This window comes from Siniperca chuatsi, linkage group LG9 (assembly GCF_020085105.1).
Source record: "Siniperca chuatsi isolate FFG_IHB_CAS linkage group LG9, ASM2008510v1, whole genome shotgun sequence".
Lineage (NCBI taxonomy): Eukaryota > Metazoa > Chordata > Actinopteri > Centrarchiformes > Sinipercidae > Siniperca > Siniperca chuatsi.
Window position 1 is genome coordinate 10,246,181 of NC_058050.1, and position 12,817 is coordinate 10,258,997.

General features: G+C 39.3%; 2 protein-coding genes across 2 annotated transcripts; one reads left to right on the top strand and one right to left on the bottom strand.

The window, feature by feature from the left end:
- Positions 1 to 4,169: 4,169 nt before the first annotated feature.
- Positions 4,170 to 5,746, bottom strand: LOC122881954 (apolipoprotein A-I-like). Its single transcript, XM_044208751.1, has 4 exons — positions 5,641 to 5,746; positions 5,483 to 5,533; positions 5,129 to 5,279; positions 4,170 to 4,992 (listed from the first exon to the last, which is right to left on the bottom strand). Exons 2-4 carry the CDS (start codon positions 5,520 to 5,522, stop codon positions 4,416 to 4,418), a joined length of 768 nt encoding a protein of 255 aa, XP_044064686.1. The 5' UTR covers positions 5,523 to 5,533; positions 5,641 to 5,746; the 3' UTR covers positions 4,170 to 4,415.
- Positions 5,747 to 8,903: 3,157 nt separating this feature from the next.
- LOC122881955 (apolipoprotein A-IV-like) lies at positions 8,904 to 10,977 on the top strand. The gene is made up of 4 exons (XM_044208752.1): positions 8,904 to 9,012; positions 9,119 to 9,170; positions 9,329 to 9,479; positions 10,116 to 10,977. Exons 2-4 carry the CDS (start codon positions 9,131 to 9,133, stop codon positions 10,690 to 10,692), a joined length of 768 nt encoding a protein of 255 aa, XP_044064687.1. The 5' UTR covers positions 8,904 to 9,012; positions 9,119 to 9,130; the 3' UTR covers positions 10,693 to 10,977.
- The last annotated feature ends 1,840 nt before the right edge of the window (positions 10,978 to 12,817 follow it).

Here is a 12,817-nt window from a genome sequence, read left to right on the forward strand (position 1 = left end):
AAACACAGACTTCCCTTTTCTCAATAAAAGCTTCACCCCTGAACCACAAATGATGCCAAACCCAAAGACTGTGAATTCAGTCCCAAACCCAGAGTAAAGGCTATTAGTTAAGCAGTATAAAAAACTGTGAATTTAACTTATTTTTAGGAGCAAGTGAACGTTGTGTAGTGCACCACACTACTTACACTTTAGTGTGTTGAATAAGTTTGTAGGTATCATGTATAGAAAAATTGTTTAAGATGGAAGAAGCAAAGGTCCAGTTGGTGTTTTATTGCTCTTCATGCTGTTACATTCAGTCACCTCTCTAAAAATGTAGAGTATTTTACCAGCATCATACAAGAGCCTTGGCCTCTTGTTAGTGGCCTATATTGAAAGTAAGGAAAACACTGTATAACTCCTTTGTCATATATTTACCAGTTATGTATTTTTTAAGTGGTAAGACAACTGGAAACTGGCTGATTTTAAATAAAACACCATCATTTTACAAATTACATATAAATAATTAGGCCATACCAGCCATGACATATCAGTGTTTGTTTTTGCAGGCATTAGTTATGATGAAATAAAAGTGCCCAAGTGTAATGACCTTTACCCTTTAGGACTTGGCCTCCTTGTTGTCAACCCAACAGATTTCTCTGTTCTGTAATTTCACACAGGAACAAAGTTTAAATGGGTTGGCATGGTCAGGTGTGAGAACATGATAACATTAGTGTGTGAAAAGAGGTCAACTATGTGTTAAGTGATTGGGAGACTGTGTCTACCACATACTTCATCTTTCTTGTAATGAATGAAAATGATCTTTTCTCTGTTTAGATGGTAATCAGTCAACAATGAGAAAGAGATGACTCAGAACCTTTAGGTGTCACTGTTCTGTTAAAAACAAAAGACCTTTGACCTTGGTATTCCACAACAGTAGTGTACAGTGTGTGTCACTGCAGGAGGTGTGTCGCAGAATGCTGTATTAATCCCATCATTCTGCATAGAACATTGTCACGCAAAGGATTTTCTTTTTCCATTTTATTTCAGATTTCAGGAACATGTTAAATCTGTTGTGCGAAACATTCACCTACACTAGCTACTAAGATCTATTTCCAGTATGGAGATTACAGACGTAAACTAGATATTTTGTGTTTGTATTATGCAGGGGTGATGGACAACAGTGACCAAACTACACATATGTAACAACAATGGTCACAGGCCAGACCACACAAACCCACAATGTTGTGCCTTCCTTCGCTGAACCACCAGGGTAAAGGGACAGACGGGGAAGTGAAACAGAACTATGAGGTAATACAGTAAAATATCTGACACGGTCATCTGAACTACAGCTGCTTCTCCTTTTGCTCCACGACAACAGAGGCTATGTCCAATATTTATCATGCGAGGGTGTGTGAGAGTGCATCTTTAGATGCTGTGAACAATAGTAACCCCAGCCTGATGATGATGTTCTCTGGAAGCTGGTTTGAAGAATTTGGTTTTTGGTTATGTCTGGATGAGCTCACTCCTCAGAACATGCAAACATCTTTTTAGACGAGTCAGCAAGGTTACTGCAGTTAATGTCTGTGGGTTAAGAGTTGTTGAACTGGATGTTCAAGTTGTGTTTTTCTTGAAGCATATACCCCATCATCTGGTTCTGAGTCAGAGTGCTATCAGCTGATTGGGATGTGTGCCAACAGAGCTAAGTGAGCTGAGTAGAGCTGAGTAGGATTGCTGAGTTTATAGCACTGTCTCTCTGTAATGAAGGGGTCACAGGTTTGATGCATGCAGCAGCTAATGTGTGTCCATAAACAAAAGTAACCTTGAGTCAGATCGCTGCCTGCTGTTATTCGCTGTATGATGCTCAAGGTGAGATGTAAGCAAATTGTGTACTTATCCTTTTAGGGTGAAGGACAAAAGCCTTGTGTCTACTAAGGAGATCAAGCTGTACAGGAACGTGGTTGGTTGGCAATATGTGTCTTTGTATTCACAGATCTTTTATTTGAGGATTTTAGGAAATATGCGTATTTGCTTTCTTGCAGAGAGTTAGATAGTAAGATTGATACCACTCTCTCTTAAAATGAAGCTACAACCAGGAGTTGGTTAGCTTAGCTTAGCACGAAGACTGAAAGCAGGGACAAACAGCTAGCATGGCTCTGTTCAAAAGTTTAAAAAAAAACACCATTAAAGCTAACTAATTAAAAAGCCTTGCACGTAACCCCCTGTAAAATCACAATTTGACCTTTTTTTTTTCGACGGATCGAACCATTGCAATGTGACGTGTTAATTAGGTGCTGGTTTTACCTTTGGGCAGAGCCAGGCTAGCTGTTTCCCCCCCTGTTTCCAGTCTTCATATTAACATATCTAACTCTCTCGGCAAGAAAGCAAATAAGCGCATTTCCTCAAATGTTGAACCATTCCTTTAATGAATTTCACTTAATATATTTTACAGCTGAAAACATGAGATGAATCTTGATTCATACAGGGATACAGAGGAAGGATGATTCTGACTGCCTCAGTTATGTTACTCTTCAAAAGCCTTTTAATAGTCAAGACTCTGCAACAATGTTGCCAGTCTGCTCCAACAATTACATGTTTTAACAAATAATCTTCCCTAGATCTATACATTTATTGGAATGATAAATTACAAAGATTTAACAGTAGATTGATTTGTTATAAACACAGTCAAGAGTTTCTTATTTTGAGAATGCACACACTGCTAGGTGCAGACCAGTGTGAGCTTTGATGCAAGCCCATCAAAATAAAAACACGTTGCACAACTGTTTTTCAGTACACCACGCTATTTTCACCAAACATTTTCACCTGTCATGCCTTCACAAGTAATTATACGTGATCTACAGTAAATACATGAATTTCAGTGTAGCTCATAGTGTGTTTTCATTTGTTTTTCTTAATTTTTCTCTCCATTATCTCCTGTCTGATTGTACTATGCTTAAAAATGCTTTTCACGATCTATGAAGGTATTCTGATTTTTTAAAAACTTTATTATACTTATTATATATTATAAATAATTAGTCATTCATGTAATTTGGTATTTATGTAAAAACTGGGTTCATAACCCCAAAATGATATACATTTGACTGCTGTATGACAAAAGTGCAAAGTTTAATCATAAAGACAAAATAATTGTAGTAGAGTAGAACAAGAAAAGTAAAAGAAAGGGGAAAAGGTGGGTCCTTAATCCATTGAATTGTTATGTTAATACAAGAAAGGTATTACAACTTTTACATTTAAGACATGCAGATTTAGAATATAACCAAAAACCCTTTACATAATCAGTTGTAATAAGAAATCAGAGCTGTGTGTGTGCTTAGAGGGTTAATTGTGTGCACAGTCTGTGACAGCTGGGGGCAGAACAGAGGAATGTTGTTTGCTGCTGGGTAAGGCAGCGTGGGAGCGATCTGGCAGTAGGGATAGAAGCACGAAAGGAAAACTAAAAAACAAGGTGGAAGCAGGATGTGTTTATGAACTTCCAGACCTGCAGAGACAAACCTGAACATGCCCTGTCCAGGACCCACAACTGAATTGTACAGGGGTGTGGTAGGGGGGGGCAAGATTTTGCAACCAGACACTGAACAAACAAGAAAGGCTTTATTCCCCACTGATTTTTGAGTGGAGTTAATATAGAACGTTTCTTGCTTTCTTATAACTGTCAAAATGTATTGCCCACTATGTTGCCCATATCTGGACATGAATGTTTACAATGAAGTGACTCTATATGTTCACCAGATGGCACTAATTATTTTCAAAGATTCTTGTTGCATCCAGTCAAGTCCAAAAAAAAATAACCAGTGCTTAAGATTTCATGTCCGGGACATTTGTGAAGTAGTTCAAAAGAATATGATTGTCAAAAAGTGTTTATATTGGCATGATATCCAAAATATACTTGTTTTAAAGCTGATTTAGATCATGAAACCATTTAATTACGTAGGTGTGAGTAACCACGTTAGAGATACTGTTTCTAGTTTGCATTACCACATTTAGGTAATGGTGTGTGTAATTGTTTTTCATTTTTCTTTCTTTATTTATTTTTCATTTAAATTTAAGAAAAGAAAAGATATATTGTCGTCACTTGCCTAAGTTTGCAAGTAATAAAACATGGCATCCTCAAACCTTACCAACACACATTTAAAATTTCACCTGGACTTTGTAAATAACAACAGACTCACAAGTTTATGTTTTGCTTTTACTTTATTTCCATAATATAGGAAGAGAACACAGTGTGAGGTCACAGACCAACACCCAATATTTATTATTTATTATTTAATACTTTAAATATATCTAAAGATATCTTCAAATTTCAAACCCAGTGAGCTTGTGTTGTCATATTGTTATTAACATGGACGTGTTCCTGGGATCAGATAATTGTGTTTCTTTGGATGCAGTTTCTTTCTGTTTAACGTGAGGTGGAAGTTGATTTAGTTGGTTTTGACAAAGGACTCGTAGAGGGAGGTGAGACGAGCCTGGAGGTCCTGGGCATAGGGGTCCAGCTTTTCCCTCAGCTCATCAACGTAGGGGGCGGCCATTTCTTTCACCTGCTGGGCTCTCTGAGCCAGCTCACTCTGGACCTTCTCGGTCACAGGCGCCACCCTCTCCTTGAAGTCCTGCAGGTGCTGGTCCACCTTCTGCTTCAGGTCATCAGTGTAGGGCCCCAGCTGAGTCTGCAGATCCTTCATACTCTGCTCCAGGCTGGTCTTCAGCTCCTCGCTCTTCTGCATCAGGGTGGTCCTCAGGGCCTCAGAGTCCAGGGATTCTGCGTAGGGTGCCAGCTCCTGTTTGAGCTGCTCCACTCTCTGCTGGATCTGGGCCTTCATGTCCTCTGTGTAGGGCTCCAGCCTCTCCCTGACAGTGCTCAGTTCCTGGGTCACACGCTCTCTCAGCACGTCAGCCTCTGTGGTGACTTTGGTGATCAGGTCCTGGGCTGCAGGGGGAAGCTGCTCCTGGAGGGTGACTGCATACGTGCTGGCCATGTCAGCACTCTCTGTCAGACGGGCACTACACAAGAGAGTGAACAAAGAGACAAAGTTTTGTCTTTACTTCATATTTTAGTTAGGAGGAATTGCATGTCAGTTATCATTATCCACATTTTTTCACATCATTAGCATGTCACCAATGGTCTTGTATGACTTACCTGACATCCTGTCCAAACTGAGACTTCCTGATCAACTGGACTGTGTCATCAGCTGTCTGTGTGGCTTTGGCAACATAGTCCCAAAATGCATCAGTCAGCACTTCCAGCTGTGGCTTCGGTGCATCAGCATAGAAAAGGTTGGCATGACAGCCTGTTGAATGGACACAAGAACAGTTTGAGAGTATTGCAAATTTTTCAGCCATGTGTGACAGCCTGATTTGAGATATTAAGACATTTAAACTTGTACATATTTACCCCTTAGCAAGGGTTGCAATATTTTTTATCTTGAGCATACCACTAGAAATGTTTTAATGCTCCAAAAAAAGAGTACTGATATTTTGCCATCATACTCACCACTGAAAACGGCTAGAACAAGCACAACAAGGACCTTCATGGTTCTTAGACCTTAAAACAAAGAGATACAATGCTGGTTAGCACAGTATGTTCACCAAGAAGTATTTCTGAAATGAAAAGTTCAGCTGCTAGACTGAGCCAGCTCTTCATCATCTTACCTGAGTTTGCGAGTGTATCTGCAAGTTCACTTGGCAGCACTTGTGTTCAGCTGGTGAGGTTCTGTAGCTTATATAGCAAACCAGAAAGTAATGATCTCAAAGTCCAGGTGCTAGTGCCTTGCTGTCACCTTGCCTCACCCTGCTATCCTCACTGACATCTTGTGCCAGTGAATCCACGCAACACACAAGCCCATATTGTTATAACCTTGTTTTCTGCAGCTTCATATATCAGTGATCATCTGCCAGATACCAATGTTCATTTTAAACCGTGATTATTGCTGCATTCTTTTTTGGCCTTACTTGATATGATTAGCTAAATGTATGTATGATTCATCAGTGTTAGAGTGTGACAAAATGCTTAAGGTTTAACGTTAAATGAACTCTGTCCTCACAAGCCTGTCTGTAATCACTTAGCTGTTAGCTTTTCTTAGCCGTAGATAACTCTCTGCCAAAACAGACAAAGCCTCTCTCCTTAATGTCTTTGATGTTCGGCTTTGATTAGATATACAGTGGGTGTTTTATTGTCTCTATTAGCTTGATATTTTTCCAGCTAACATCACTGTAACTCATGGTCCTAGTTTCTGTGGCATGCCAACAACAATTCCTATGTGTCACTCTGGCCAAGGGTTAGCCAGCTCAAACACCGTCAGCTTCTGAGGGACAAAGTAGCTACTGTTTCACATCAGACATACCATAGTTCACTTTTCTGAAAACACTTTTAAAGACTAGCATTTTAGTTTAATTTATTTTCTTCCAGTTGTGACCCCATTTTTTCTCTTAGAGAAGGAAACATCCTACACAGACTTGATACTAGCATTTTATTGAAAACGTTTAGATCCTTTTGCCCGGAGACTACTTCAAGACTTTTATACAAGTCTGCTGAAGGACAACTTGATATGTACTTATCTCCTGCTTCATTTGGTATTAAAAAATTAAAAAATTCCGTTCTAAGAAATAATACATTTATTCCAAACTACTTACAGTTTGAAGGTTAAAGCAGTTTTTAAAAGACCACTATTTAACTTAATACTGACATAAAACACCTAAAATGTATTACCAATGAATATTGATATTAGCATGACTTAAAATATTTTGGCTACTGCTCTGCCCTCACTATGCACTTAGGGGCAAAGCTATCCAGCAAGCTAAACACTTCCAGTAAAGGTTGAAAACAGCAACTGGCCTTGGAGGTTTTTACTGGAATTACAGTATCGGACAACAAATTCAACAATGGTGATTACAAATCAGAAAAAGATGGGTTACCATACACAGACAGTAGTCAGACCAAAGGTCTAGTGAAGTTGAATTAGTACACTGACAAGGATTCTGCATTCACAAAATTATAGACTCAGAGTCAAATTAGTTATTCAGTTACACTGTGCTTCATGTCAGAGAGAAACAAAATATCATCAGAATGAAAGTCAGCATTAAATTGCCATGGAAATTAACAGTTATTCATGCAGTAAACATACACATAGAGTCTGTAAAAGTAAAAGTAAAATAATATATAACAGCTAACTTAATAGTAATACTAAAATAGTGTATTAAGCTGTGTTCACATCATATCGTTATATGAGCAGCCGAATAGGAAACCATTCACATCAGGCTCCAACTTGTAATTCCAAGTCAGAGACAGCAACATTATCTCCCACTTGGTGAAGAACTGTCACCCCAATAGCAAAATGAGGGCAAAGCCACCATCTTTGGCAGTTACATCTAAATAAAATCCCACATTAACTCATTAACACTACTACAATCTACTCAGCTAATTTGAAAGGAGCAATACAGACTTCCAAATGTGTAAACACAGCAAAAGTAGTTCATTTAGACTATTTGATGATGTGACTACAAGGCTAGGCTAAACTGATCACAGAACAAATCACAACTATCACAAAATAGCTACAGTAAAAAGAGTACCCAATACAGGTGATGCCCCAACAAGGGCATTTGAGGAGTAAATGAAATGTGCCTGTCAATATTTGCTTGGTCACAGATCTGGCAAAATGGTGGATGTAACAATGTCAGCTGAGCAGCAAGTGCTAAGGAATTCTGTCAGTGGTAGTTGCTACTAGCAACAGAATGTTCTGAACTGAAACCGACTGCTGGTGGCAGATCCAAAGACGTCACCCTGAATTTTCACAGCACTATTAAGTATGAATGAGATACAGAAAATGTGACAAAGATACTAAGAAATTTGGGATGTTTTAGAGATTATTATGTCTGTATTTTTGACCTATACTGTTTCACTGCTATAAAATTAAGCCAAACCTTCAAAAGAAGACCCTGAATCTGAAAACAGTTTCTTGTTCACTGTCAGGATGTCCAGGTTGTGTACACTATATTCAGAGCATCAGATCTTTCTTTTGTCACTTCTTGCACTTGTTGAGATACATTTTTTCCTTTTTAAACCATCAAATATAGGCCTATACCGTTTTTCAACAGACTTCTGTATCTGGCTGCTGTGATGTAAAAGAAAAATGAATTTTTGTGTGAGTGTTTCAGAGGTTTGCTCACACTCTTGGTAATGCTTAAATGGCTTTGTCCTTAATGAGATAGATTTGTGAAATTTGTGTTAATTCAATAGTGTAGACGTTGGGAAAAAAAAAACTTCTGTCTGGTAACTCTTTCTTCTTATAGTCCTTATCTATTTATACCACCTTCTCAGACAGTAAGTGACAACACTGTGTGCTGTTAAATGGTCCTCTCCCATCTTCCTCTTACTCTAAAAATAACTCACATTTAAATGTGTCAGGGAAATACAGTTCTATTTTCTTTTCTATTATTCACCTGGAAAATATTGCACTTTGTATATAATGTATATTGACTCCATTACTGATTGACTTCTAACACAAATTATACCTGCTGGATACTGAGCCTTTTTCACAATATATATTTTTTTTTTGTGCCTTGTGCCATTTCATTCACGTTGCTTGACCCTAATACAAAGTCCACGAGTGTAAGCATACCAAGGTTATCTGGAGTTATCTACAGGCTGTTAGCACTAGACTACGTGGACAGTTAATGACTTTATACTAAATGCCTTCTAGAGATGGGCAGAGGAGAACTGCTGCAACAGTTATTGTGTAGCAAGATACATTTTATTGTTAGGACATTCCTATAAGCCCCATAACATCAGTATACTATAAAGATTGTGTCTGTGAGTCTGCATTTCATCCTTAACTGTCATGTGATAGTAGCCAGGAGAAGCAGTAGAAACAGGAAGAGAGCCATTATGACAACATGGCAGGGACTCCTGGACTTTGGGCTCTTGACTACAACTGTCACCTGGCTTCAGTATATATACATGGAAGCACCAGTCTCACACACTCGCAAACACGCTAAACATTCAGAGATAAACAAGCCAAAAAGCAGGTGAGGATTACACTACATTTGAAAACAAAACTTTAAGAGCCAAATATAAATGTTTTGACATTTTTAATGCAGCTTGAAAGTTAACTAGATAATAATTGTTTTTCAGCAAGACGCAGTCATGAAGGTGTTCATGGTACTAGCCGTTGCAGTGCTATCTGGTAAGTTGCAAGCTTTTTGTTTGTAACTTTTAAGTGTCTTTTCTATATAGCTTAGTCAAAGCTACAGCTACTGTTTCATCAAGTAAGAGCAATCAAAATGACCTGAATATCTAAAAAATCTGCACTGTTCTCAAGCTGTTCTTGTGTCTATCCAACAGGCTGTCATGCCAACCTCTTCTATGCTGATGCACCGAAGCCACAGCTGGAAGTGCTGACTGATGCTTTCTGGGACTACATTGCCAAGGCCACCCAGACAGCTGATGACACCCTCCAGATGATCAGGAAATCACAGTTTGGACAGGATGTAAAGTAAGTTGTGTGACACACAGGACCACAGTAACTTGGCTTGTGTCACGTGATGATTGAGATTGGTATGGTATTGCACAGACCTCAGATAGTCTAACCCAGGGCTATTCAATTACAAATTCAATTGGGACAGATTTTAAAACCAGGAAATATAGATGGGTCAGACATTTTCAGCAGCCTATTTAAAATCTTTTTTTTTGTTTTTGGTAATAACAAATTTTAAACAAATGCAAATGAATGTAGTAAACAGCAGGCATTTGGAGATGGCAGTAAAATAAACAAATACTTGCCAGTCCAGGTGGGGTTAAACTGACGGTTTTCATTGTCAAATTTACGTTTCAGGGTTGACAGAGACATATTTTCAGTAGAGCTCTCCCCTACTTGTGACTGTCAATAGCCAGATGTTTTGAAAAGCTACTAAGCATGGATCTCACATGAGAAAACATTGATTTGTGAAAGATATGATTGGCGGTGTCGCTACATCCATAAACATTCTGTCCGATCGGTACTGCGCATGTGGAACTCTCAACAGAGAAGGAAGCGAGATGGCTCACTCGTGGAGGTTGCTTCTGGGCCGGATGTAGTCTGCACCGCCAATTGAATAAGCCTGGTCTAACCATTACTTTGTCTGTCTTCTAGTGCTCGTCTGATGGAGAGTGCCGACGTGGCCAGCAAGTATGCAGTCACCCTCCAGGAGCAGCTTCCCCCTGCAGCCCAGGACCTGATCACCAAAGTCACCACAGAGGCTGACGTGCTGAGAGAGCGTGTGACCCAGGAACTGAGCACTGTCAGGGAGAGGCTGGAGCCCTACACAGAGGACATGAAGGCCCAGATCCAGCAGAGAGTGGAGCAGCTCAAACAGGAGTTGGCACCCTACGCAGACTCCCTGGACTCTGAGGCCCTGAGGACCACCCTGATGCAGAAGAGCGAGGAGCTGAAGACCAGCCTGGAGCAGAGTGTGAAGGATCTGCAGGCTCAGCTGGGGCCCTACACTGATGACCTGAAGCAGAAGGTGGACCAGCACCTGCAGGACTTCCAGAATAGCGTGGCCCCCATGACTGACAAGGTCCAGGTTGAGCTGAGTCAGAGAGCAAATCTGGTGAAACAATTGGTGGCCCCTTATGCTGAGGACCTGAGGGAAAAGCTGGACCCCTACGCTCAGGACCTCCAGGCCCAGCTCATGTCCCTCTACCAATCCTTTGTCAATGCCAACTAAGTCAACCTCCACACCTGCTGCATGATTTATCAAGATGCCGGACCTGTGGTCTACCTCTGTTTGAAGCATGAAAAAAAAAAAATTGGTACTGTAAACCAAATTAAACTGGGTGTATACCCACAACATAATATTTATTGCTAGGTGCAAATATTGCAAAGCACACCTCTGCACTTGTCAAACATGTATATACTTAGTTTTTATTGTGTGTTGTGAAGTTGAAAACTGTAACTTTTTTGTAATTTCTCTAAGTTGTCAAAAATAAATTGATGAATCTGGAAAATGTGACCAATCTTTGTAATGTTTGCAGTATTTTACAGAATATGTAAAACTACGAGAAATCTAATCACAAGAAATATCGATTTCTCCAACATTGTCTATTTTAGAGCATACAGTGTATTGACAAGCCATCCTGAAAGTACACAGCACTGACAAAGTATGATTACTACATAAACATATAGAGGGACTACTATGGTCACAAGCCACAGGGGGACGTGTTGTTTTTTTTCCCAGGAGGCAACAAGTATTTTGATTTCATCTCCCATGTCTTAACATGTCCTGGCTGCTGTCACAGTTTCATCTCCTACTTTTTCCACAGGCAGACTGTTTTTCTTATTCTAGTACTTGTTAACGCTTGCCATGAAACTGCACCTTCCTTGTGTCAACACTAAAATTGAGAAATGGCTGTGAGAGATGTGAATGACCAAGGTGATGTGAGAGAGGATTTATCCGTAACCGACTTGTTATAGTTATAGTTAGTTATAGATTTTATATAAAACATAAAAAGTGTGTTGCTCTAAAAATCAGATTCATTCTGATTTGATTCTATTTAAAATGACTTGTTTTGATGGTGGTATGAGCACCACAGAATTATTTCTGTCATAAAAAACTAAAATTGTGCAACCTCTTATTGTTATAAATACACAACACAAAGCCTTATCCTCCCCCTATTGACAGTGCCAGCATCCAACGTGGAGGGTCAGGGTCCAATTACAATACTACATACACACTCATGCACACACATAACGCATATTTGTTTCCTGGTTACATCAAAAAAGAGACCTCAAAAACTGCAGTGAAAAAAATATGCATGCGTCATTCTTGAGATATCTATATATCTCAAATAAAATCACTTTTTTGAAGAGACAAGACCTGTGTTTTAACAGAGAATAACTATTGTTTTTGACTGATTCTTCATAAGGCTACAGTGAGTAATCAACTAACCGTGATGTAAAAACTTTTTTCTTATTTGTAAGACCCTAGAATTCAATATGCCCTTAATGTAATTGCAGCAGTTTAAAGTGCTGCATTCAGTGAGACACAAACTAGTCAAATTACTGCAAAGCTCTGTGAGACTTTACAAATGGAAATCTGATCTCACATTTTCAGGCTCCAGCCTGTTTTATACCTGATTAGCACTTGTGTGGGCACCCAGAACAACTATTCACACTGCATTATCAGTCAAAAGTAGCCAAAAGGCATCGTTAAGGCCTAAATCCCAATGGCCACTTTTCTAATACTGGAGGCTAGAATGATGTCTGCCCCATTCGAATTCTACGACACAGACTACTGGAGGAGGGAGTTGTTGTTTGACACACACAAGCTTCTTTGTACAAGACACATCTTGCCTTAATAACCGTAGTGACAGAGATTCAGTGATGTTTTGATGTAGATAAGTTGTTACTAGAATATTGCTGCTGGTTTGATAAGCAGATCAGTGCCTGTGGTGATGAGAAGATAGCTGTCTCATGTCAATGGGTCATTGTAAATGTTCTCAGGCTATGTTGTTTGCTCAACCTTGCTGTCCCCTATCGGCTGGTCCGGTTTCAGAACAGGATGGTTGTGAGGAGATGTTCTCAGGGAAGAGAACGCTTTAAATATAATACACTCCAACAGCTCTGCAAAAATATGTGAAGCTAGTGTTTAAAATTTGTTGAAACTGTCTCAGGGAGGTTTTTTTCCCCCCACTGATTGCCTCAATGTTTTCCACCTTTAATCCAAAGCTCGAGTTGGTCGAAGTAGAAATAGACTACCATAAGCTTCACAAAGGTAGTGTTTGTTGGAGAGCGATTGTATTAGACTATAGTTACTTTTCAGAATAAGATTTTACATAATTAATACACGATCA